This window comes from Aplysia californica, unplaced genomic scaffold (assembly GCF_000002075.1).
Source record: "Aplysia californica isolate F4 #8 unplaced genomic scaffold, AplCal3.0 scaffold00875, whole genome shotgun sequence".
In the NCBI taxonomy this organism is placed as follows: Eukaryota; Metazoa; Mollusca; class Gastropoda; order Aplysiida; family Aplysiidae; genus Aplysia; species Aplysia californica.
The window spans coordinates 171,558-198,066 of NW_004798145.1; the positions used below are offsets into that span (position 1 = coordinate 171,558).

Sequence of the window (26,509 nt, forward strand, 5' to 3'; positions counted from 1 at the left end):
ACCCCCCCCCCCCCCCCCCCCCCCCCAACCCCACTCCCTACCCGCCTAAATTCCCCTGTCTAAGAGGAAAAATGTCTATAACGGAATTTTTTTCTGGCTGCTTTGCAATTCCATCTTTCAGAGGTTCAACTGTATTTGTAAAATGGACTCAGATTGCCAATGTTGCTCTGTTATTGAAAAATCAATATATTTCAGAGCAAGATCTAAATTGTAAAAATAATTTTTTTCCTCCCCCAAATCACTATTTTTTAAAGTAAAATTACATCAAAAAATACCACTCGAGACATCATGTGTGGTTTTATTCCAAAGGCAATTCTGAATAATTCCATGTAAGATATGTACCTATACGTTTGTTTTGTACTGTTTGTGAATGCGTCTTGTCGTTTTTAGAGATTTTGTTATGATCCAAATGTACAAATTACGTGGAATGCATTAAGAAACTGCAAATTTGTAAATATTTTCCAGTTCTATATTCATTTGTGGTTATTTTGATGTATCATTTATTTGACTAGATGCAAACATATTTTTTAAAATTTTCTCCAAAGATGATTAATTTTTTTATTTTCAAATTTCTTCCGCATCCAAGTAAAATTGTGTCGCATAATCGCTTCTTACAGGAGCCAAAGTTGAAAAATACACAATAAACAATACAGATGTATTCTGCAAACCATACTGAAAATTTTGGTACATAATATGTTGATATTTATATATGAATTTGTGGCCCCAAAGACCTGTGAAATGCGCAGTAGTCATCAACTCATTTCGCCCCCCCCCCGAAAAAAATGTGTCCATTAACCCAAAATAATATGTAGCGAATGAATTAGACATAATTTGATGTTTTGCAAGGTTTGATATTTCTAATTTTCCTCTTGCTCATCGCCCCTCAAACATCATATACAGAGCTGGTAGTAACGGAGTACAAGTACTCCGGTACTTGTACTTACGTTACAATTTTCGGTACTTTTACTGTACTCCGGTACATTTTTTAAACCAGTACTTTTACTGTACTCCGATACTTTTTATAAAAGTACTTTTGAGTATTTTTTAAGTACATTTTGAGTACTTTGGTAGCTTAATGAAAGGGTAAGTGCAGGCATTTCTGATCATAATTTACGGAACAAAAACCCGATCAACCGCCAAGAGTTAAAAGTTGAGATCAAAGAACGGCCCGTCGCCTCAAAGATCTGCCACTATCTTGAATGTGATCACAAGCGTTGTAAAACTCCTTGAAACGGTACAGTGTTTGCTCCAGACGGGATCACACCAAGGTGTGAACTGACCGATGCGTTTCTTTTCCCCAAACATCGCACTCGCATCTGACCTCACCACCTAAACTTACATCACTCCCTGGGTGGGTAGGGCCTACAAGTTCCCTCCAGGCGGGATCACATCAAACTGTGAACTCTTCCCTGACCATTGAAAGCAGTTTTTCTCTATTTCCGAATTTGCGAGACAACCTGAATTTTAATTGGTGTGGTCACAACGTAATGGTGCGTAACGACAAAGGAGGTTGGGGGGGGGGGGGACTCAATCAGAGATGGAAAGCTAAAATTGTTGGACAGGTAAAGGGGAGGGGCAACTGGATAAACGTAGATAAAGATCTCAAGACTCACGATAATGAGTGTGTATTTAATAATATTATTTATGGCATGCCTCATGCCACTGTGATTGGTCATCAAGGTTGACCACTCTTTGCTTGCCATATGTCATAAATCCACCCAGGGGTCACGTCAGTTCATGGGTCACTGTAGATTCTTCCTTGGCTAAGATCCCATATTTTCCTTGCTTCCGAGCACTGGGATCTTAGGTGGAGACCTACTGCAGTAGAGAAACTTTGGTTACACTACACTTACTAGACTGTAGGAAACTATTGTATTTTGGTTTGCCGTTGGCGCCGTGGACTACACAGTGTGACCAAAATCTGTCAGACCACTATAATCAATTGAAGCTGAAACTGTGTTCCCAATGTGTATCTAACAATTTTTAGGCTTCCTAAATTTCTTTTAAACTTTTATTTGGCGGTTTTTGCTTAAGGCTACATTGATTCCTTGAGGATTTGTTAATGAAGAATTCAATGCACTTTTCCATTTCTATGCGGGCCATTTTCATCAATTTTATGTTTTCTTAAGAGCAACTTTGTATCTACATTTTTCAATTTGGATACTCTTTCTGTAGAACTATCCGACCTCTAGGACTGACTTACATAATTTGATCACATTGTCTTGCTCAAACAAGTTCTATTCGTAATATCACTTACCCACTAGTTGCGTCTGTTCGTTTGGGTTGTTTTTTGTTCAACTTCAAGGACCATTTCCACCGTTCAGTGCATACATTGTATATTCAAATCCTTTGTATACTGTTTACATTTTTAGTAATAAATAGCCTAATTTGTCAAATATACTGGATAAGTTATAAAATATGATGTTTTGCATAAGCGCTGAAGTGTTTTAGCATATTAGCAGAAAGTACTCAAAATGTACTCATAAGTACTTTTTTTAAAAAGTACTTGTACTCAAGTACATTTTATAGGAAAGTACTTTTACTGTACTTAAGTACATTTTTTAGATTGTACTTAAATTTGTACTTAAGTACTTTTTAAAAAGTACTTTAACAGCTCTGATCATATATCTGCACGTGCAGTGAAAAGTATTCCTTCTTGACTAGAAATAATAGTAAATATATAGAGTTAAAGCGCTCGGTGGAGCCAAAACCAGTTAGTTACTTTATCACTGGGGCCAAAACCAATTTTCAAGAAAATTTCAAACCTGATTACAAAACATCAAACTATGGGGGAAAATAAATGGGTCCCCCCCCCCGATTTTTTAAAACCTTCAGGGGCGCGGAATATACTACGCCATGAGGCTTAGTTTGATATAGTTTGAACAAATAGAAACCACCAATTAATTTAAATTATTAAAAAAATATTCATTTGTGACGAATATAAAGTCAATATTCATGTAAAACGGATAAAAAGAACGAGAAAAAGAAATTAACAAATCTGAGCCTGAGACAGTCAGTAGTGAAAGTAAAAGAATACCCTCAAATATACCCTAGGTCTATTTTCTATAAATAATTGTTTGTGAATTTGTCTTGAAAGAAGAGGTGTGTGCGAGTCCACAATTTTGGACTGGATTCGAGAGTCATGAAATACTGGAGTAGTACTCGAGTACTTTGGTACTCAAATCCTGAACACAGGCGAATATTATTTATATTTGCTGATGCTTTATTACCACTCCCACTATCCTACTATCTTTCCCCGATTAGGCCCTTGTACTATTTATTACGAGGATATATTTACAAAAATATTATATCATGTACATGCACATGATGTTGCAAGAGTATAATTTGAGTTCACAAAAGATGCAGAGATAGAGAAACACACAGTCAGTGCAAGTGAGGAGAGTAAATTATAACTGAAAGAACAATATGTGAGGCATCGTGGTGAAATCAGGCGCTCGTCAAAATAATGGTATTGAAGAAACTGGCATTTTTCTGCCAGTCGCAATTTTTATCAAATTTCGTTTTTTTGGCTTAACACCACTGTTGTCCAATTAAGAACACAATTTGGTGTGGATTTTACTGACAAACGTTGATTAAAGGTACAAATAATGTAAGTTTTCAGTTTCCACGGACTATCAAGCTGTGGAAATAGCCAAACTTTGGCGGCTATTTTCTCGCTAATTCTACCTTTGAAACCAGGCGACCCCCACCTTCTTCCGCCTCGACTTCTATTCAAGAGAGAGGGGCATTTTTTTCACCAGTAGCAAGACAACTGAACCAGCTTTAAGAAGATGCCAATAACTCCACATGCCTCAAAATTGACGAGTGCCTGATTCCACCATGTCGTGACTCACATATAATAAAGAAAGGGAAGGATTCACCTCTGTGTGAAATTTAAAAAATGATAAATAATGGCAGATGAGAAAAGAAGAATATGGATATGAATCTCAAATCTGTTTAAAATAAAACAAAAGCATTGTCTGTCTATGTCATCCCAAATTCTGTATTTATGTGTGTGTGTTTGTGAGGGAGGGGGGCTGATATTTTTTTGTTTTTTTTGTTTAAAAGTATTTTTTTCCCTTTGAGCACGGATATCTCAGACACATTTGGGATTGCCAAATATGTTCAACTCTCTCTGGTGTTAATTTATGTGAGGCACCACGGTGAAATCAGGCACTCGTCAAAATAATTAAATTGAAGATACCAGCATTTTTCTGCAGGTGTGGCAATTTTTACCAAATTGTGGGGGGCTCAACTCATTTTATTTTTATGTCCATTAAAAACACCTTTCTGTTTGGATTTTTACTGAAAAACAAAGATATAAGACCCCAAAAATGTAAATTTTCTTTCGTTTTCCAATTTTCCAAGGACTCTCAATCAATAGAAGTCACCAAACTTTGGTGGCCATTTTCATGATAATTTTACCTCTGAAACCTGGTGACCTCCACCTCCTTAAATCGCAAATAGTCTGACTTCTCTTCGAGATAGAAGGGAATATTTTCAGAGAGAGATAGACAAATGAACAAGCTTTAAGAATACACCAAGAACTCCACATGTCCTAAAATTGATGAGCACCTGATTCCACTATGTTGTGACACATATATTTCTTAAAGGAGACAGTTTCACATTTTAGGGGAAAAATGCGCTTCCACTTTAAGATTTCACAAAATGAAAAATGACATTACATGTTTTAAAAAGTCCTCAGATAGTCATATTATAATTATCCTTCGATTAAACATATCATATCTATGCGTATATATTTGAGTCAGTGTGCTTATGTTCATGGTAGTTTTCTCTTAAGTATTGGAGGGCGTACTTTTTACACTGTTTAAAGGGCTAGAGGGTATCACTGGTAGATCCTTTTTCTTTTCTGTCCCAGAGTCACTTCTGTTTGTATGTCTTTCTTTTTCCTTGCACTTTATGAAAATTTCTGTGTCGATGTTATTCTTTTTTCTCAAATTTCAATTCTGTGTGTACATTTTTCTCATGCACAGTAATATATTCCTACACAGGTTGTCATTCGCCGACTACCACCCTCCTTGACACCCGAGGACTTCCTGAACCATGTGTCGCCTCTACCAGACTATGACTTCTTTTACTTTGTCAGAGCGGACATGAGGTACCGTAAAAGTAAAAGGGTACTGTCAGGATGACTCTTGGCTTCATTTTTTTAATTTTGGGGTGCAAAAGTATCTGAGAGAAAATGTAATACAGGGTGTTCATTGGGGGATCAGGTCGGGTCGGTTTGCTGGCCAGATTGAGGGCGCAAAACGGCTATCGTGCCACAAGACGATTACGCCCAACTCGTCGCCCCAAGATGATGACGCCCAACTCGTTGCCCCAAAAACAAACAGGTTTGTTTTCAGGTGACGAGTCGGACGATTAACCCGACCCGACTCGACCCAACCCAATCCCATCCCAACTGCAATGGGCGCTCAGTATAAGAAACAGACACTCACCTTATTTGCAATCACAGCATTTTTTATTTGGCTGTTATGTCCGACAGGTCAACGTGAATTCCTTCCCTTTTAATACATATTTTTACATATATATATTTGTTAAAAAAAGTGTATTCACCTTTTGATGTCTCAATTAGTGGGCTACAAATATATAAAATGAATAATAATGAATGAGATGATAAGCACATTCTAATTTACAAAAATTCAACGGCTAATTGATTTGGAAGAATTAAAGCATCTCTAATGTTTATGATTCTTTATTTTTTTATGTGTAGTGTGCAGACCTATCTTATAAAATGTTAAGATACTGTGGAGTGATAGATTTCATGCTTCTTAAGAGAATTGTGCATGCACAAAATTCTCCCATAATATGTATTGTGTTTCTTAGACAAGAGAATTTTGTTTGTTGATGCCTGTTTGTAAATTCATCTGTTTGTCTTTTTTTTTCTTATATTCATAGCCTTGGTAGTAATGCGTTCACAAGGGCGTACATTAATTTCCTGACACCTGACGATATTTTCATCTTCCGAGACAAGTTTGATGGATACGTTTTTCTTGACTCGAAAGGTAATGAAATTGTTCATCATACCTTACATATATTTTTATCAAATTCTTTTTTTTTCACAATCCTGCTTTTTTAAAATAGAGTTAGCATTCATTATATTTAAGAAAAAGATCAGGTGCCCTGTTATTTTAGTTTTTGATATCTTGCTGGAGTATGGAGCCGATAGCCCTGGTTTGAATCTTAAACAAGGCATTCTGAACATAGGCTGTGCGGGAGAGAATTTAAGCCCTCGACCCATTTAGTTTGGTTATATTAGTGATAGACTTCAAATTCGTAGGCGCCTCTTCTTAAATGATCTACAGTGTTCAAAGGGACACTCAACCTGTTCAATTTGGCATTTTAGTAGAAAAAGATGAGGCTGATGATATCATTCTGAGATAAGGTTTCCTTGGCTTTGGTGCGCGTTTATTCAATCATTTTTAAAATCTTTTTACAAATGTCAAAAAGTGTTGAGATTTCAATATCAAGTAAATGGAAATAAGACCGTCTGCAGACCCCTCTATACTTGAACTTGCTAGAAGCAGTTTGAGGCTTTTGGTTGTGGTAGGTCCTTTAAAAGCTAGTCTTCTGTGCATTATAGAATCTGTGCACCTGAGCTCTCTTGGGCTGACTGCTAGATTTGTAGTACTGAACAATCAGGCCTGCGTTTGGTGCTATGGTCCATAGAGTTTTGTGTGGCATGTTAACTGGTTTGGTGTTACGCATTCATGCCTGTATGTATTATTATTTGTGACGAGTCTTGACTGTTTTGTCCACTAGGTACATATTTCATAACTTTAGTTTTTGGTACAGATACAAAGAAGACATAATTCCCCTTCATATGACACCAATATCAGACCGAAGGGCTAGAACCCAAATGGCCGCTGGATCGGAAAAGTAAAGTAAAGTAAAGTATGACACCAATATCAAATGAATACGATAATATTTAACGAAATGACATACAATTCAATTTTGGAATGCTTCACTGCTGTCCAAGGCAAAATACTGAGATATTCGCTATAAAAGATTTGACAAATACCTGCATGACAGAAGAAAGACTTTCACTAAAATAGCTTTAAAAACACTTAACAGCAAATTTTAAAGATTTTCAATTGATTTTTCTGACAGAATAGTCATTCAAAAGTCTAATAAAACTTTTTAAAAATCTTGCTTATTTTTAGACCCAGCAAGTGTTTTTGCCAGTTTCTGCTATTCAGTTTGATATACCTAGATCTAGTGGACCGAACCGTCGGTACGCTTCACATTTGTTTTTGTTTTTGTTTAACGAAATTGCGTACAGGTGGCGAGTTCCCTGCTGTGGTGGAGTTTGCTCCCTTTCAGAAAGTTCCCAAAAAGAAACAGAAGAAAGTGGATCTGAAGAATGGCATAATTGAGCAAGGTAAGAGTACCTGCTTTTTGGGACTGAAGTCAACATGTGTGTGTGTGGGGGTGCGTGGGTGTGTGCATGCATGGGTGCATGCATGTGAAGAAAGACATCAAAAGTCAAGAGGTTAATGGGGGGTTGTTTTTTTTAGATTTGGAGAGTTTTTTAGATTTTAAAAATTCAATGCTGAACACAGTGGATTTTGAATTTTGTACCTTTTAGATATCTCATCTTGTTTATGAAATATTGCACTTTTGGTGCCCTAGAGTACAAAGACAGGATTTTGAGAAACCAGGCTTTAAGCACAGTACTACATAAAGAAACCAAAATAGCAGATAGAGTATGGATGCATAATGAATGCAAATTGTTTGCAGACATATATGTTTAGGCATACTGCTGTTTATAGTGTTGGGGAAGTTCCTGTGAATATTTTGATATAACATGATGAGGTTCAGCTTCTCTTGGAAGTACATGGCTGGGGAAGAGGGTGAGTAAAAATTCTTGGAAGTACTCTCATTTTTCTTCCAACAGCAATGATATGGATCTTACCATTTATGAGATGTGTTTGATGTTTAAGAATATGCAAAGTAACATAAGTGATAACATATTGAGAGAATCTTATAACTGTGTGATCTCTGTAGATGGTGACTACAAAAAATTTGTGGAGAGTTTGGCTCAGCCCGTGGAGAACGCCGCAGTGTCATTGGATGCTATGGTGGTGGAGGTGGAGACTCGGGAAGCTATGGCAGGTACTTAATCTTGAATCTATTGTCCTTAGTGAGCTCATTTGTGACTGCAGTTTCCGCACAGTAAGACCCTCAATGCCTAGAGTTACTGTGAGAGATGAAAGAATCAATGGTAGGTTCACATATCCAGCCATTTCTTTTCAAAATTGGTACTTCTTCAAAAGGGCTTGGCATATGAAGAAGAGCTGGGCTCTGCCATATATTTACTATTGTATATGCAGAACTAGCAGCTGTTTTTAAGTACTGTTTCACATGGCATATCTCAGCGCAGCCTGTCATTTTGGCTTAGTTCTGTCTGTTGATGTAGCCTTTCCTCAGACAAATAATGTTATTTTTCCAGACATCTGTTTTATGAGTGGCAAAATGTCCTCATGAAATAAAATGTTGGTATTTTGAAACATTTCTCTTGCCTATTTGTGAAATATAGTGATGACTATTTCTCTTTTTGAAAGTGTTTGTGCAGTGCAAAAGTGATGTCAGCTTAGTATCTGAGTTGTTTATCTTGTGGGTTTTTTATTTTTTTATTTGTAGTTTTCATTGACTTTGATTTTGCAGCTCACTTTACTGTAATGCCTTGTTCAGCTAGAACATATATCAGTCATTTCAGATCTTTAAACAGATTTGAGAATATACATCTATTATAATTATTATGAGTAAGTCAAATCTAACATCATTCATTCCACAGGCAAAAATGGAGGAGCAAAACATACCACACCATTGCTGGATTTCTTGAAGAAACGAAGAGAAGAAAGAAAGTACAACATAGCTGTAAGTGTTGGATGAGACTTGCCAACGTAGGCGGTAGGGCCCTCTTGTGGGCAATTTGGTAATTTTGGTGGATGATGGGGATCACCTCCCTAGTGACAGCTCGCCTAGTGACAGGTGTTATTCGATGTCCCACTTTGGAAATACGTATAGGTTGGAGGTATGGAGATTTTAGTCTCTTAAAGTTGGTAAAAGTGGATGCTGGCTATACAAAGGTTAACAGGCTATGTTGTTGGACTATGCTCTACTTACTGAGTCGTGGAGGTTTATCCGTGCAGTGTGAACAGGTTGTTGTTATTTTCACCTTCTATTTAATAAATATGAATATGAGTGAAGAATAGAATCACCTGAATAAACATACAGACAAACCTGCTCTAACAACCACCTGTTCAAAACATTCATCCGCACAAACAACCACTTCTCACCTCCTCCCTTGTGTTTTTTCTATATTGTTATGACACTGCTGAAGAAGACCACCTGTCTGAGAAGACCACTTTTCTCCTTTACGGGCGATGTACATAATACAAGGAATTTTCAAGGGGTTTGACGTTCTTTCAGTTTTTTCAAGTGATATAAGTTAATTATTGTCTAATTAGAAGAATTATGACAGAATCTTTTTAGTTTTATGAAAAAGTTGGCCTCTGCTAATTTTGGCCATATTGTGGTGGCTGACCTGTTCCACAGAAAAAAAATGGAATTTAAGCCTCAAACTTTTCACGGAAATACACAAATACATTATCTGTGATCAAAAGCGAGGATTTTTTTCTAACATGAAAAATAAGAAAAATATCCATATATCACCGGGCGACTTCCAAAAAATAAGAGTACAATGACAAAAAATCAGAAATATTCCAAAAGTAGTCCATATTTTGAAATATCCTGGCCCATAATCACAAAACAGACTATACTGCTCTTGGATTTTATGAGAGCCATTGGCCTTTATGGGAAATTGTAGAACAAAATTGAATTCTTAAAAATTTTTATGAAGGTTATTTTAGATTGAAAATATATATTTACCCCAAATTTTAAATATTTTAATGTTTTAAGCCAAACAGTGAACTGCGAATATAACTAGCTTGTGTTTCGCGCGCTCATATGACCTTATGCAGTTGCGGGCGCCTTAAAACCCCATACTAAAAAAAGAAAGTGTTGAAGCTATCTCTATTCTTTTGAAAGAAATACTTGTTCTTTATGGGATCTCTCTCTCTCTCTCTCTCTCTCTCTCTCTCTCTCTCTCTCTCTTTCTTTCTCTCTCTCTCTCTCTCTCTCCTTCCCCCCCCCCTCACAAAATAATGACACCATGGTAATTGTAAGGACAAACATTGGAAGTAAGCGTGAAATGAAATATGACTATGAGAGTAAAAGCTACCTCTTAGATCATCCAATACATGCAGGGAAACTTAGCTTAGATGAACCTGCTCTGTAGCCTACTTTAAAAAAAGAGGGATCAGAAACAGGATTATATCTTGTCAAATACAAAAGCAAATTAGACAGTTTCATCAGTGGCAGTAATCCAAACGGCTCTCTAAGTGAAAGAAGAAACGATGGTAATCGTAAAGTACTGTTGGAGACCAAATACCGCACAGCACTGTACGACTGAATGTTGACGTCATATATTATTTTTAGCAACAGGGTTTCGTTTTGTCCAAGACAACCCAAAATTTACAAAAAGAGGAGCCCTGTATCTTGCGTATATATGTGCTCAAGTGCCAGAAATACATAAATCTTGATCGTCTTGACCATTTATTGTCTTGAAAGAAGAAAAGCTTGGGAGAACAAGGATACTTAACATGTTAGTGTGACACAGAGACACATGGTTGTTGTCACGTTCCAATCATGGGCTAATTTGAAGAAAACGCGCCAATTTTTGGGAAGGGTGCCCTCCGGAAAACGCCTGTAACTGTGAACTCTTATCTTTTTTTAGAGAATGGCTCATCAAGCGATATCTATTCTTTAGATATTCAGGTACCCAAAGATGGTCAAAGTTAATCGAATATTTGACCCAAACATCCTTGTTTTGCAGACCCGGGTGGTTGTCTTGGACAGGATAGGCTGTATTAGCTCAACTGCCCTTAGCCCACAACAGACTCCAAACATCTTGAGTACTATTTAGGAAGAGATAATGCTGATAATAGCTGAAACAAATTTTACACAATTCCAAATGTGGAACATTTAGTAAAAGTCTACTTGAGCCCCCCATTTAGAAATTACTTGGAACTATTCCGCACCTTCAGGATCATGGCTGTCGGCAGGACCACATGTTGGTCACGATGACATCATGTGCGGAAGACATTTTTACTTATTTATCTAATGAATAAGGGGGAGGGCACAAGCAGACTTTTACTGAGCACTGAAGTTTGGAATGTTCATTTGTGTGAATGTATGTGCACTCATGCATACTGTGTTGATGTTAGTTATTCAGGTCAGCCGTCAATATCAACGAGCAGTAAAATTCTACTTTTGTTTGATGTTTTTCTGTTGAGTAATTATCTTTTACTAAATTTTTCATGTTACATAGGTGCCATTTTTATTTTATGGAAATTTGTAGAATAAAAGAAATATGATTCTTTAATGTTTTTGCCCATTTTATTTCTTGAGAGAGAAAAAAGTGTTCCTCCATGAACCTTTTTTCTTCTCAAGTAATTTTACTGTCATAGTTCTGTGTCCTACTTAGCTCCTTAGGAGATAAAGTGTTTTGATGTTGTACTTCTGCAGAAACTTAAAGAAGAGCGTCGTCGCGGAAGTGCCCGTGACCGGGAGGCGGACAGGAAGAGGTCATCCAAAGATGAGTCTGAGAAGAGGAGGGCGGAGAAGGAGAGGCTGCGTGATCGGGATCGCGATAGGGACCGTGACCGTGATCGAGACCGCCGTCGGGATCGCAACAAAGACCGACTGAGGGATAGGGACAAGGATAGGAAGAGAGAGCGAGACCCTCCCAAGTCAGACAAGTACAAGGAGGACAGGAATGGAGAGAAGAAGTCCTCGAAAGAAGGGGAAGGAGCTGCTAGGCAGCCTGTAGTGGTAAGGGCTGTGTGAAAGAGACAGACAGAGAAAAAGAGAGAGACTGCTCAGTATTGGTGAAGACATGTGAAATTATTTCTGCCATAGAATAATTGTTGAAGTTAAGTGCTTTATATGACTGTTACCAAGATGCAACAGTGCGATGAAGAGGTGAAAATAAAGTCTGTTCAGTTGTAGAAGAATACGAAGGCTCTATTTGTAAGTCTCTCTCCTCCTCTGGTGTTTGTCTGTCTATCTCACCTTTACTTTCCCTAAGTGGTCGTTATTGTGACGATGTGCTTCTCTTTACCTGAAATTAAACCCGTTTTGATGTTTGTTTCATTTAGTGTAAACAATTTGACAAAAGTGTTTTTCTCTGCCTGTTTCTGTCAAAATTGTGTTATCTAAATGTGAAGGGCACTATGACAAAATGTGTTGTATCCAAAAAACAGGAAAATGTAGAAAGTTGATCTGAATCATGATCTGTATGAGAATAAACAAGAGAAATTAACTTAATTAATACAAGAATCCTTGGTTGCAGCATGTTTTGTAACTGAATATTTTTGAACGGTAGAGATGAAAGATCTTGCCATTGAATTTAATTGGAAATAAGCAGAAGTTCAATTATTGAAGAGAAGTGAAATAAGTTCCAAAGACCTGCATTTGTCTTTTGAATATTTTCCCATATTAGCTGTAATGTTCTCACACATGTCAATGTACGCAACAGCTTGAAATTTGATGTTTGTTTTTTTGTGGGTTCTTTCCAGCTATTGAAAAACACTGACAGAGAGACGCAAAAGGGAGAAAAAGAGGGAGAAGTGGAAAGTAAAACGGAAGGAGGGAAGAAAATTGCTGAAAGGGAAAAAGAGGGTAGACCAGGCCGCGTAGAGTCGGGAAGAGAGGTAAGAGAATGGAAGAATGAGGAGAATAGAGGGAAGAGGCCTGGGGATAAGTGGTCAGACGACAGGAGACGAGATGGAGAGAAGGACAGACCGAGGTCTGTGAAGGATAAAGAGAGGGGTAATGAGGAGAGAGACAGAGGAAAAGGAAGGAAGGATTGGGGTGATCATGGAGGCCGTGGGTATCGGGATGAGGAGGATAGAAAGAGGCAGGACAGAGACCGAACGAGGTTCAGGGAAGATAGAGGAGAGAGAGGTGGGAGTGACAGATATCACGAGAAAGAAAGAGGAGGAGGCAACCTTGGTAATAAAGATAAAGGGGACCGTGGAGGTTATGGGGCTAGGGAGAAATACAGGGACGAAAGAGGGGGAGGAGGAGGGAGGAACAGGGATGATCGTAAAGGTGGAGGGGATGGTTGGAAGAAGAAGGACGTGGAGACCGACAGGAGAAAGTACGAAAAAGAGCGACCTGCAGAAAAAGGGAGGCCAGAATCTGGCAGGCAGCAGCGAGGTGGCAAGGATGATGGGAGACTGGATAACAAGAAGGAAAGGGAGGCCGGCTCGTCAAGGTAAGTCACACTTTGAAGCAGCATATCTGTGCCACTTTTCCTGCGATCATCAGAATTTCCACTTCTGTTTCCAGTCAACCTGTTTTTGTCTCCCCAATTTGACAGTTTTACATCAATGCTCCAAGATAAGTTCAAAAGGTTCTTACATTTTGCCTTTGAAGCAATATAGTTTCCACTGATATTCAAGGCATACAGCGTCATTCTTTCTGTTGTTATTAATAGTGCACTTTTGTTTTGCCTTTGAAGCAATTTAGTTTCCAATGCTATTCTAAGCTTGCACTGTCATACAATGGAAGCCTTCTCGGACAAGGGCGAAAAATCTCGGAGGGCTCGTGTGCAAGTTGCGCACGTTAAAGATCCCTTGGTGGTCTAAAATCGATAAGAGTAGGCTTCGGCCGCCACCCGAGCAAAATTCAAAATTTCCTACCAACTGAAAATATTAGGTGTGTCCCGCGCGCTCATATGACCTATGCAGTTGCGAGTGCCGTAAAACACTTTACAAAAACAAAAATACAATGGAAAGGAAATTAGAACCAACTTTTTCACTTTAGAGTGTGATGGACAGATGGGTGGTTGCTTTTGCTCAGGTGCTCCTTTTGTTAAAGCAAGAAGTAATGTCCCAAGTACTTCCCCTGTTGACCACCCATCTGAACATTGTCACATCTACATTACTTGGCAAACCTGCATTGGCAAAAACTTTGGTCTCAAAGACCCTCAATAAGATGCTCAGATGTGTTCAGTATGGAAACAGTAGATGATGAAAATGACAGTCTTTGCTTATTCATTTTTCTTCTTTTTCTTTTGTAGTGGAAAGGACACAGGTGCCAAAGATGTCCCAAGAGAAGAAAAGGATAGACAGAAGGTGAGAGTTTGTTGTATTCTCTTTCGGTGTTTTTATGTTTTATTTATATATGTATTTCATTAGTGTCGTTCTTGCTTTGAATATTAAATATTGTGTCTTTAGTCTTATTTACTTTTTCTTTGTATTTCTTTTTTTCCTTGTTTCTGTTTTTATGTTGTATGTTTCTTATAGCCATAGAATATACATGTTTGTTAAAGAAACTTGTTTGTTTTTTTGGTGTTGTTTTTTTTTACCCCCAGGTGATACTTTTGTCTGGTATTCTGAAGTAAAAAAGTAGCTCATTTGTTTAAGGAAAATGGGATTTTTATGTTATATATATATGAAATAACCATAAATATAAATTACATGTAGTGCCTTTAACCCTTTGAGCCCAAGTGTAAAACTGCCCGTGTGCCTAGCCACCGGTACAGTGGTGAGCGAGACCCTATTCCCAGCCTGGCCCATCTGAGACAGAACATGCATGGAAAACAGTGTTCAATACATCGGACGTTGGTGATTACTTTGAAAATCTTTCTGAATTGGTTGCTGGTAATGGTGAGGACAATTCTGAGTGGGATATGGAATGTGATTCTGATGGTCATATGAATGTAAGTTATATATGGCTCAGGAGCTCAGGCAGTGGGGCACAGTATCCTCAGGAGCTCAGGGCTCAAAGGATTAATAATAGAATACCCGCACTTCATTTCATGCAGTGTGTTTAAGATTTTGATTTACTAGTTTAATCTAGTTGGTCTAAACGAGTGGCACAATTGGTCCAAAGATTCTTCATTCTAATCTTCAGCGTGAGAGTGTTATTGTCACTTTGTTGTGTTTTTATCTGAGAAAATCATTTTGTCTTCCTCAGTAATGTTTTTCTTTCTGGTGTTGTAGTGTTTTGTTTTACTCCGCACCTGCTTCCCTTTGACGTTCCACATAACTCTGTACTTTTCCAGTAGCCTTCCATTTAACACATTGGCCTGTACAACAGAACTCCGTAACTTCTACTTCAAGGAAAATGGGTTTTACTAGTAGCTGTTAAGGTCTTGAACACAGAAAGCGTTATCGATACACTGTAATTATCCCCAGAATTGGGTTCTTGAAATAGAAAGGGGTTTAACATTTTTAATTATTATCTGTTTCCATGCCATAATTATCAACACATAGTCATATTGTGTAAACTGTAACGAAAGTTGGCAATATAAATGGAGGCATAGCACTAAAAGAGTTAAAGATAGCCATCTTACATCAATGCATAGCACAGAAAGAGATTGAGATAGCCATCAAACATCAAATTTCTACTACTGGGTCCACAGTAAAGATCTCTCTAAATTTGTGGAAGAAGAATTTCTCTTGCCAAAGCACAACCTGTTTTTTAAGTTGCATACTGTGGATGTTGTTTACATTTTCCTCACTTCAGAGTGTGCTGTTTCTGCGAGTGTTTCTTTTCGGAATATTTGAATGCTCACTACATGTTTCTTGGTATTGTATTTCTCCGTGCTTTGATTTGAATCATTTTTCTTTCTTTCTCACGTGATCGGAATTTTTTTCTGCCACATTTTCTTTTTTCAATTTTTGACTGTCATGTTGGTTGCTGTGTACCTTTTGTTTGCATAAGGATTCGGAGAGATCGTTTAGAGGCCCCTCTAGCACTGGAGAGGGCAAAAGCAGCAGGGTCAAAGGTGAGGTGGACAGCCAATCAGAGAAAGGAGGAGGAACCCCAGACACCCCCCCTGTAGCTAGGCATGGAAAGGAGGAAGGAGGAAGAGGAGGTGGGGACACACAAGGAGGAGACAGTGGGGCAGAGGTCGAGGACAGAAAGAGGAAGAGGAAGGTAATTCAGACTGAGCTGTAGAAATAATGAGGTAGAACCGCCGGTGGTGGGTAAATGTAAGCAGCAGGTTCAAAATAAATTGTAAGTATCTGGGCTGAAGTTCAAGTGATTTAGAAAAGTGGTTGGATTTTTAGCTATTAAGAAGTTAGTTTTTGTCATATTGTGCTATTGGAATTTCTTTTTAATGTTCCGCAAGATAATGTTTCTCTCAAAATCTTATATTCATATATAGTTAAATAAGGTAAAATAATGTTGGAAAACAAGCATATTATCTGTGTAGATAGAAGTCAAATTTAGTCACTATTTTCTCTATGCTTGACTTGTCTCATGCAAAGACTGCTACTGCAGTCCTCTGGTAATGTTGTGTCTTTCATAAGTAGTTCATAACTGTGGTTTGTACTAGTTCATCTCAGTGTTTTTGATTAATCTCGAATTGGTTATAGAATTAAGATTTTGAATTTTATTTCATTTTGAGGAGGTGCAAGAAATTTGGTACGCTACAGCAAGATAAAAACTGAAATAGACTTGAATGACGGGTTACAGCTTACTCAATCTGTAGTTTCAGTTGACAGTTCATATATATTTCAAGTCTAATCCCTTTTTGATAGCCCCCCCCATCTAGCAAACTTTGTGGCACCTTAATAGTTACAAGCTATAAGAGTCTTTTATTTTTCCTTGCTATGTCAGAGACATGTATAGCTGTGTCTACAAGGTTTCCATCCCACATTAGTCTTATGCTGTAGTTTTAAGCTATAGACTTGAATTATAATATTATATCTAGATTCGGCACTGCTAATTCTGCTGCTCTTTGCTCTCAATAAAAACTTTACTGCACCGGTGCGCACCATAGGCACTCAAATGAAGGGCAAAATACCAGTCTCCTTATAGTCAATGATAGTACATAACAAGATGGGCCACTTCTCTCTTTGAGCCAATTAAAAAAGTGTCCTCAAAATTTGGTGGCGCCCTCTTCACAAAAGCGCACTCTTTGCGAACAGAGTTACCCTACTTGAGTTTTAAAAAATCAAAGTGAAACTAGCAAGTTTTGGGATAAATTTAGGAAGAACGCTTTTTTAAAATGGTTACGCTGACAAAAAAAACCTCTTCCAGAGGAAAAGGAGATGGTTTTCTTCGTTTAATTTGACTTTAGAATGAAGGGCGAGAGGACATTAAAATAAAAAAAACCCTAAAACTCCGCACTGAAAGTACCCGAGCTGCTGATGAACTGCAGTCGATCTGCGCACGCAAGGAGGTGCTATTCCTATTCTTCTTCTGGAAAAACGAAAGAGAGCTTCAAAACAGACTGCAGCGCCATCTGAAGCAAAGAGCATACTTCCTGCGGACACTTTTTAGGCTGAGTGGCCCATCTTGTTATTCACTATCTTTGCTTATAGTCAAGTGCATGCGCAACATTTTCCTCCTTGCCCTTCATTTGGTTCTGAGTAGAGTCAAATGATGAACAGTAATTGCATTAATATGAGCAGTCATGGATATTATTGTACAAGTCTGTTTTAACTTTAACTTTCAGCGCACTTAAGTCTTAGAATTCTCAGTGGTGAAATGACTAATTGACTGTCTTGTGAGTGTGTTCCTCCCGTGTGGTGGTGGCCTTTCATTAGCTGTGTTTACTCACTGTAGTTCTGCATGCCAGACAATGTGTGTGTTCTTACTTTTTGTTTTCCTCCATTGCTGTGTCTGAGGTGGGTGCACTCACTTTTTATCTCAGTGTTCTGTATTGTTGTGGTTTATGTTTTTTAAGTTCTCTTAGTGTTAATTGGAGAAAATAGGTGAGATACTGAACTGTGAAATGACTGTGATTGATTTATTGCTGATAATGATGATAAGAAGTGGTACAGATTAATGCATGTCAACCTTCTGATAGCCTGCATCCACTTTAGCCACCTTTAACTGGCTAATATTTGCATATTGCCCACCTAAATGTATTTCCAAGTGACATAAAATAACACCTGTGACGACCTGGGTGATCTCTACCACCCACCAAAATTACCAAATCACCCACCAGCTGGTGATACCGCACAGGCTGGCAAAGACTGGTATATGTAGTCAAACCTACCTTGTGGGTGGTTGGCGGGTGCTCTGGTGTGGTTTGCTTCTTCTTTCCTATCAAACATCTGTCGTCCTTATCTCCCCTTCTACTTTTTTATGTTTGTTACTCTCTTGTAAAACCTCTAATCTTCTGGTGGTCATATGACCTTATGCAGTTGCGAGCGCAGAAAAACGTCTACTAAAACTTTTTTTAAAATAGGAAAATAAACCTTAACAACCACCTGTACAAGTCAACTCAACTGTATGAATGACCACTTTTCTCCTTTCCCCTTTGCATTTTTTTTTTTTGTGTATGTTATGACACTGCCCCGGGCAGCCATCTGTCTTAATACGGTGACCTCTTCTCCTTGACGATGGGTGGATGGATGGCCATCTTGGATAGGTTTGACTAGTGCTTTTTTCTTTCAGAAAGTTCTCTGCACACACACATACACACACACACACACATACACACACACACACACATACACACACACACACACACACACACACACATACTCACACACATGCATACACATGTATACACACGCACACTCAAACACTCACAAACACAAACACTCAACAAGTAAATGCACACATGTGCATGCTAGCACAACTGCACACAGTCACACATCAGCACCTTCTTTCTCACTTATATGTGAGCTACCAGAAATTGACTGGGGCACTTGTGGACTGATGCTAAGGATTCGTTCCCAGAGACTGAGATGGCGGATTGGAATGTACTGGCAGCACGAGGGAGATGCTCTGAAGTTGGCTGAGCTGTCTGTAGTTTGGAAAAATATAAATAACCCAAGACCATAGAAAAACTTAGTTCAGAGAAACATAATTTAAAGCTATAGAGATAAAATTGTTCTGTTTTTGCTTTTGTATTTTTAAATGGTTTTTTTGTTGTTTTTGTTTTATTTTGTTAATTTACTGACATCTTCGTCTTTGTTGTTCAAAGAGGGAATTTAGTGTTCTCTGAGATTTTTTAAAATTCCATTTACAGTCAAACCTGCTCAAAGTGGCATCTGTCCAAGATAATATGACCTGCTCAAACGACCACTTCCCACTCTCTCCCTCACGTGTTTTTTTCTTTATCATAATGACAACGCCCAAGACGTCCTCCTGAATAAAACAACCACTTTCTTCCTCAACAGTGGGAGGGCAGTGGGTAAAATCATGAGGCAACCCAGGATAGGGAAAGGTGGAAAATGTTTGTTTGTGGCGTATACTCTGATCCAGAGAGAGAAAAGCGATGATGATGGATGGGTAGCCACCTTTGACAATTTCAACTGTATTTTGTTTGAGATTTTTTGTGGCAGTACTATTGTACTACTAGTGATTTTTTTTCTTCCCCTGACAGGAACGCCCAGAGAGGCAGATCTACATCCCACGCAAAGCCCTGGAGAGACAAAAGCAAGGCTCACCACAAGTGGCAGATACGCCAAAGGATAAAGCATCTGGCAATGGTAGCTGAAGGACGACCTTTGACTTACGTTATAGTGATCTCTGGAGTCTCTTTGTCTTTGCCTGGTGCAAGACACTGTCCACTTACGCTGATCGAAGTGCCAACGAAATGCAGTTGTTTGCCTGAAATGTGTTCGGCATTGCTCCTACTCTTACTGTCGAAGAAGATTTGAAATTCTGTGGATTTTTGCTTCTTTTCAGGATTTTTTTTACTCTTGTTGAAAAAAAACATTGGTCAATAATGTTTTGCTCCACTCCATGGTAAGACTTAAGTTGAACAGAAAATTGTCTTGTGCCCATTATATTCTAGGAAAGCTGTATTCTATAGGGACTTTGGACCTAGAAAAAAAACTCTTTAAGCTGAGCCTCATCCGTATTTTGAGCATGTGCCCCCAATGTTTTACTGCTCTGGCAATTTTTTTTAAAGATTGATATCTGGTCTGTCTCAGGACTATGGTAGTAGTATCTTCAGCTCGTTGGAAAAGGGATCATGGTTTGTGGAAGACGTAAAAGACATCCACCATTTACAAAATCTTAAGTAGATACTTTTCTTGGTCTGCCATTTGCTGTATGGAAGTGGAAGAAGAAATAAGACAATAGAAAAGAGTTGAAGATAGTATAAGTTTCTGCGCTGCAATGCCCAATTCGTGAGCAGGTCCAGACTGCTGAATGTAGAACTATGATTGATTTTTAGGCGGGTTGGGTTATGGTGAAACTACTTGAAAAATTGTTGTTCTACATCGTCTCTCATTGGGTTGGCTGGTGGCTGGAAGACACCACATGAGCTACCCACGGCGTCACTTTTCGCCCGATTCTATTACCTTTAGTTAGCGTGACTCAGCAGCCCACCTGAGCTCTCCGGCTTGGGGTCACGGGGTTAATGAGCCCTGAAGCGACTTTGCCGGTGTCAGTTAGGAAGTTTGCATTTTTGACTATGTTTAAAACGGTATAACTTCTTCCCCATCCCACACAGCAAACCATTACGTGGATGTACTGAAAGCTCAAAGTCTTGAGATTTATTCTGCGTTAGAATGGTTAATTTCTGTGCCTTTGTTTTTGTTCTAGACAAGTGTTTGTAGAGTACCCAATTTGTCTTATTTTAGTTTCAAGCTTATGAATAAATAATTGTTAATTTTAAAAAGGCCCGACAGATCTCTCCAAAATCTGTTTAAACTGACTACGAATATCATGTCTTTTACCATGAGAAATCTTAAATCTGTGTGAGTAGTGATAGTCAAGTTATAGGAGAAGCAAGATGCACATCTGCATTTTGTAACTAAAGACGATCAGCGTTAGCTCTTATTTTACTATTCAACAAGAGAAAGTTACTCTGCGTTTGTTCATGAATCATGCTGTGTCGGTGGCAGCGTGCATACAACTAAAAAGATATAATTTAAGTGATTTAAAAAACCCACAAAACCGTGCAAATACATGGGTAGAGATAAACTTCTTGTTTGGAATAAAAATGATGACAGCTAACACACTCATTCTTAGTTTTTGTGTCGGAAATATGTGTGGACACAATTATATGAATGTAAAGAAATCAGTCTCATTGTCAGTTATTGCAAATGGTCATAGAAACGAAAAATAAAGCTGGAAAAGTCTGGTGCTGATTCAGTGTCCTGGAAAGCTAGAAATTATTCTTGTAACCCAGTTACGAGAAGTCATCCCTTTTATTCAGTCAACTTTGAAAACCAAGACGTAGCGTTTTAAGGAAAGTAAGGAATTTCGGGAGTGTAACAGATACTGTTCGTGTATTACATTGAAGATGTATTCTGGCACTAAAATCGATTTGTGCTTTTCATAGAGAAACTTCATGGTAACTTTTATAAACTTTTGAGAAAATATGCGAATATTCACGATTATATTATACACATAAAGTTGTATTTGGAGGAATTACTTCATAGCGAATTTTGTGCCCGATGGATAAAGTTGCGAAATTACAGCTTTCTATTATATGCGCAGATACCATCTTTTCAGAGTATCTGCACCAATGCTATGTCGTTCATGTTCCGAAAATTCGACGGATTTTGTGGAGGCTTTTTTTTTATATTGATTTTTTTCATTCACGCTAGTCAAAAAAAATTACAATTTAGCATTGCCGACTCCAGTGCCGACTAACGAAATAACCAGACAAGTTACAATGTCAGTTCTTTTTTGAGTCTCAAGAGCAGAAATGCATGCTTTGGGTGCACTAAATGAGAATTACCATTTATACAAGGATAAATTGTATGTTGAAAAGTACCAAAAATTAAGTAGGCCCAGACAGAGCGGCGACAGGTAGCAGACCCCCGTGACCCTGACGTGATGAGTCGCCCGGCGGGGAACCCCCCGCGGCAACTAAAATTCCACTGCCGGTGCGCTATGTACTACTACTTTTATTTCTTTCTGTTGGTTTTGTCTGTCTTGCTTATACCTAGCATTAAATGATCAGTCATTATCAAGTGCCAGACCTGCAACAGACATCCGTGATCATTGTTCACCATATATTTTTTTGCTTGGATGCTCCCCCCCAAAAAAACCCTTCTATAATATAATTATTATCCTGTTTTTTTCCAATCACCTCTCTGTTCAGTCTTTTCAAGTGAGTTGCTCTAGGTCTACCCCTGCCTCACTTGTCTTCCAATTTACTACTGAGAGAAAGCTGTTCAAGGCCTTCGTGTGATTCAAGTGTCCCAGAAACTGCATTTGTCTCTCTTTAAAAAAGACCAGTATTGTCAAATAAAACAAGCAAACCATCGGCTTTGGCAGTGTGTGTGTCTGTGCGTGCGTGCATGTTTGTTATAGATTTATTTGTAATTTTTTTTTTTATTATTATCCTGGAAAGTAAGCCTCTGTAGGTGTCATGGCCAGCCTCTTTGCCTGGAAAAAATACAGGTTTAAGTTTAATTCCTATGTGGGCGTCTATATAATTTCCCACTCAGCCTGGACTCACCCTGACAGGCATGGTCAAATGAACCTACCTCCCAAATGATCGAATTGCATTAATGGGGGTGTAACACATTTGCTATCATTAGATTGTCGGTGTGGCCTCACCTGCCTCACCCAGACAGACACTCCTCATAATTTAAATTATGTCAATGTGCTTCTCTTTAAGTTGACAATTACTATGAAAGCTTTTTTTTTTTTTTCAGTGCTAAAAGCTTTTACATTTGTCTGGTATCTTGTCCTAAATTTTTCTGCCTCGGAATGAATTTTTGCTACCATTATTTCTAAAGCCAGGCATCTTTTATTATTTTTTTTTTTCCCCTTAGCCTTTGCAATGCCTTTGCCAAATGATTTAGTCTTGTATGTGAGAAATGCTTCATTGAGAAAGTCATTTATTAAAATCTTGGTCAGGTCAATGACTGATGCCGATGACCCAGTTGTATTGTTTTGTTATGAAAAAAATACGAGTCCAAATAAAAATTTCAGTTCACTTCAGGCCTTTTATTTGTCTATTTTGTTTTCATTTAATTAAAGAGAAGAAATGGGAAATGGGAGATGGATCATAATAATGTTATAAATATTGTTAAAGAGTATCAGGAATAGAAGAAATGAAATGGCATCATGTTTGTAATGAGACAAGGAGATGAAGACTACATATATAACAACCATGTTCCTATCACCAAGGATGTTAGCAAACTCAGGCTTAAACTCAAAACACATTTACCTCTCTCTTGAATATCAACTCACAGAACATCGTCATTTTTTTACTTCTTCACAATAACATTAATTTCATGTAAGATTAAAATTTCTTTTTATACTTTGAACTCCTTTCATCTTAATAGAATACAAATGTACATTATGTGAATGTCCATACTCTCAGTCACACTCACACAGCAATACATGACACATATATCAGAAATACTTACTTTGATCACTTTCATACATGATGTTCATGATCATAGATTTTTACTTCCAGCCAACATTTTCCCCAACATCCTCACCACCAGATCACCTTTATATCACAGATGTGTAACAGTAGCAAAAAGTTTTCTCACACGAAGCTTTTCCAGCACAGGCATTCAGGGTTTGTGTTGTATCAAAATAGAAGCATGTGTATGGATTTGGCAAATACGGTCGGACCTGCCCCAACAGCCACCTGTCACAGATGACCAATTCCCATCCCCCTTCCCCCTCCCCACCCCCTTGTGTTTTTTAAATAATGACACAGTCCAAGACACCCACCTAAGAAGAAGACAACCGCCTTTCTTGATTATGGTTGACAGTCTCGGACAATTTCCATTATAATATGTGTCACAACGCTGTGAAATCAGGCGCTCGTCATGTTTAAGGCATATGGAGATATCAGTATCATTTTTAAAGTTTGTTTATTTATCTTGCACTTGATGAAAAAGTGCCCATTTATCTTGAATATAGTCAGAATATTTGCAATAAAAGGAGGTGGGAGTCACCTGGTGTCAGAGACAAAATTAGTAAGAAAATGGCTGCCAATGTTTGATGACTTAAAAAGCTGTAGTATCCTTGGAAACTGCAAATTTACATTTTTATGCCTTTGATCAAAATTTTCCAGTAAAATTCAGACAGAAATGTTTTTAAATGGACAAAAAGGTGTTGATAAAAAAAAAAGAAAAATAGATGAAAACTGCCCAAGGAGCGGAAAAATGCCTGTTTCTTTGACTTCATTATTTTGACGAGCGCCTGATTCTACCATGATTCCTCACATATATAATAATTTTCAATCCATAATGACAGTACGAGTACAGAAACTTTCCACAGAATTTTTTTTAATGAAATAAAAAGTCTTTGTTTTGGATAGGCTTTCTCCAGGGAACTGCAAATCTTAAAGCATGAGGCCCTAATGCCTATGGCACCTTTTCAATGCAGAAATGTACTCACTGCTGGCATCAACAGGTTAATGTTTTATAAAGAAGACTAATAAAATAATGATTTAGCTACAATTGAAGGGGTTGAGTGAAAAATGGAACACTTTCATTATTTGAAAATATCAGGGTACTAGCCTTTAACTTACAAAAGTGACTGTAAAATATCCCTATAAAATTAATCAAGTGAAAAAAAAAACCCGACTAAGCAGTTCATAAAGACAATAACATGGCAAGCATTAAGCCTACTGTAAAATATCCCTATAAAATTAATCAAGTGAAAAAAAAAACCCGACTAAGCAATTCATAAACTGTATCCTCAGTCTCCATAAAAGAAAATCAGGTTAAGAACCTGCAAAGTCCATAATAAAGTTTTTAAAAAAGGTAAGTTAAGGAAGGATTAATGTGACTTAGCACATTTTTCACTCGACTCCTTCAGTTGTGAAGGCTGTCACTCATTTTCTCAGTTGATCACATCATCATTATCCTAGTTAGTTGAAGGTCTGCCACCAGGTCTGACAACTGGATTAGTTGAAGTTGTAGCTCGACGTTTCTGATTTCTAGGTTTGGGACTGTCGGTGGCCGCAATAAAAATGTTTTGATAGTTGTAGCTTATTGGGCATTTCTTAAAAATAGTCCCGTCTGGCCACTTGATGTTGCTGCAACCTTCTTGTCAATCGAAATCTTTACCACTGTAAAATATTTTTATTTTAACTATACCGAAAACCCACACAGTGCAATTTTAAACACCACTGCTTTTGATACATAAATACCATCAGTCTTGTTGTTACTGTGGTCAATCAGGAGGTACTTGCGCTACACTAGATGTATCTCACTCTTATCACTGTAGACCTTCAACTAAACTGGCACTTATTATTGTCTATTTGATTGAAATTCTCTGTTGGATAGTCCTTTTTTTCTGCTTTGCTGTGTACGGTGCTCAAATGTTTTGACAGCTAGTAAGAGCAGTTTTCTGTCCACTTTTTTCCTCCACAAAATCAGTCCAGATATAATAATTTATATACAAAAAAGTCACTGAACATTTTTTTAAGAGGTACCAATTGGATAGCTGATACAAGTTGTGACATTGTATTTTTTGTGCCTCTCTTCGTAAATTGCATTCAATAACAAATAACAATGTGTAACAACATATTAAAAAATGTAAAATTGGCATTGACATAGCGAGGAACTCAAGAATACCTGCTGAAGGCTCAAAACTAAATCAGTGATCTTCCTCCTTCGATGGGAATGGAAGTCAGATAAGCTCTATCATAACAAAGACCTTTGAATTGAATTGGCCATCTTAGAACATAAAGGTTAATGTATTTATAAATAAAAACTGTACAAACTGGAATGTGGGGAAGGAAAAAATCTCAGGAATAAATGACGCAAATGAATACATACAAACTTAATGTGGAATATCACACACTCTGGAAGCTTGCAATAATGCAGACTAAAACAACAAGATGCTAAAGTAACATTTAGGCAAAGCAGCCAAGCTTTGAAAACATAACATGAAGCAAATCAGTTGGCACTGAGCAAAGATATTGTATGGCAATAACTGGAATTTTGTATACATAATATAATTTCAAACATAAATTTAAATACAAAAATTCCTCAAAGTGACAAATAGACATCTCTCCCTGAAGAACAAATAAATCATGACATCAAAATTGCCAGCACTAAAGAATTATTTTTAGCTACATAAAGTTCAAGATCTATGCAGCAGAGTCTGTCTGAAATTTAGTCTCATAAAATTTTTGAAGGACCATTTTAAAAAACAAAATAATACCTACTTTGTACATTTGTTCTTTCTTTTCCATAACTAAATTATTCAGAACTAATTTGTAAAAGTCCATAATTGAAAAGAATTATAGTACTAATGATTTTACATATGGTATTGCAAACTCACTGTATGCTGTACCAGGTAGTTTTACTTCCTTTAATCAAATCTTTTATTAACTGCAGTTCATGAGCAGGTGGTTGGCGAGTACTCCGGTGTGGTTTTTTGCTCTTTATTTCCTGCACACACCTGTCCAGAGCTCTCCTCTTATATTGTGTTTGTTATTCTCTTGTAACACCTAATCTTCAGCAGTTATATGACTTTATTGTGTTGCAGGTGCTGTAAA

At 37.7% G+C, this 26,509-nt stretch overlaps 1 protein-coding gene across 2 annotated transcripts in view; it reads left to right on the plus strand.

Moving 5' to 3' along the window:
* LOC101860700 (regulator of nonsense transcripts 3B) overlaps positions 1-20,146 on the plus strand; it is a 23,963-nt gene extending 3,817 nt beyond the window's left edge. The window contains exons 2-11 of one of the 2 annotated variants that reach the window (XM_005110324.3): positions 5,013-5,119; positions 5,920-6,026; positions 7,304-7,402; positions 8,029-8,136; positions 8,819-8,901; positions 11,614-11,919; positions 12,666-13,366; positions 14,174-14,228; positions 15,823-16,038; positions 19,451-20,146. In XM_005110324.3, the coding sequence (XP_005110381.1) occupies positions 5,013-5,119; positions 5,920-6,026; positions 7,304-7,402; positions 8,029-8,136; positions 8,819-8,901; positions 11,614-11,919; positions 12,666-13,366; positions 14,174-14,228; positions 15,823-16,038; positions 19,451-19,564 (1,896 nt within the window). In that variant the 3' untranslated portion in view covers positions 19,565-20,146. The remainder of the gene's footprint in view (positions 1-5,012; positions 5,120-5,919; positions 6,027-7,303; positions 7,403-8,028; positions 8,137-8,818; positions 8,902-11,613; positions 11,920-12,665; positions 13,367-14,173; positions 14,229-15,822; positions 16,039-19,450) is intronic. The other variant, XM_005110325.3, reaches the window with a different exon arrangement.
* Positions 20,147-26,509: the final 6,363 nt, after the last annotated feature.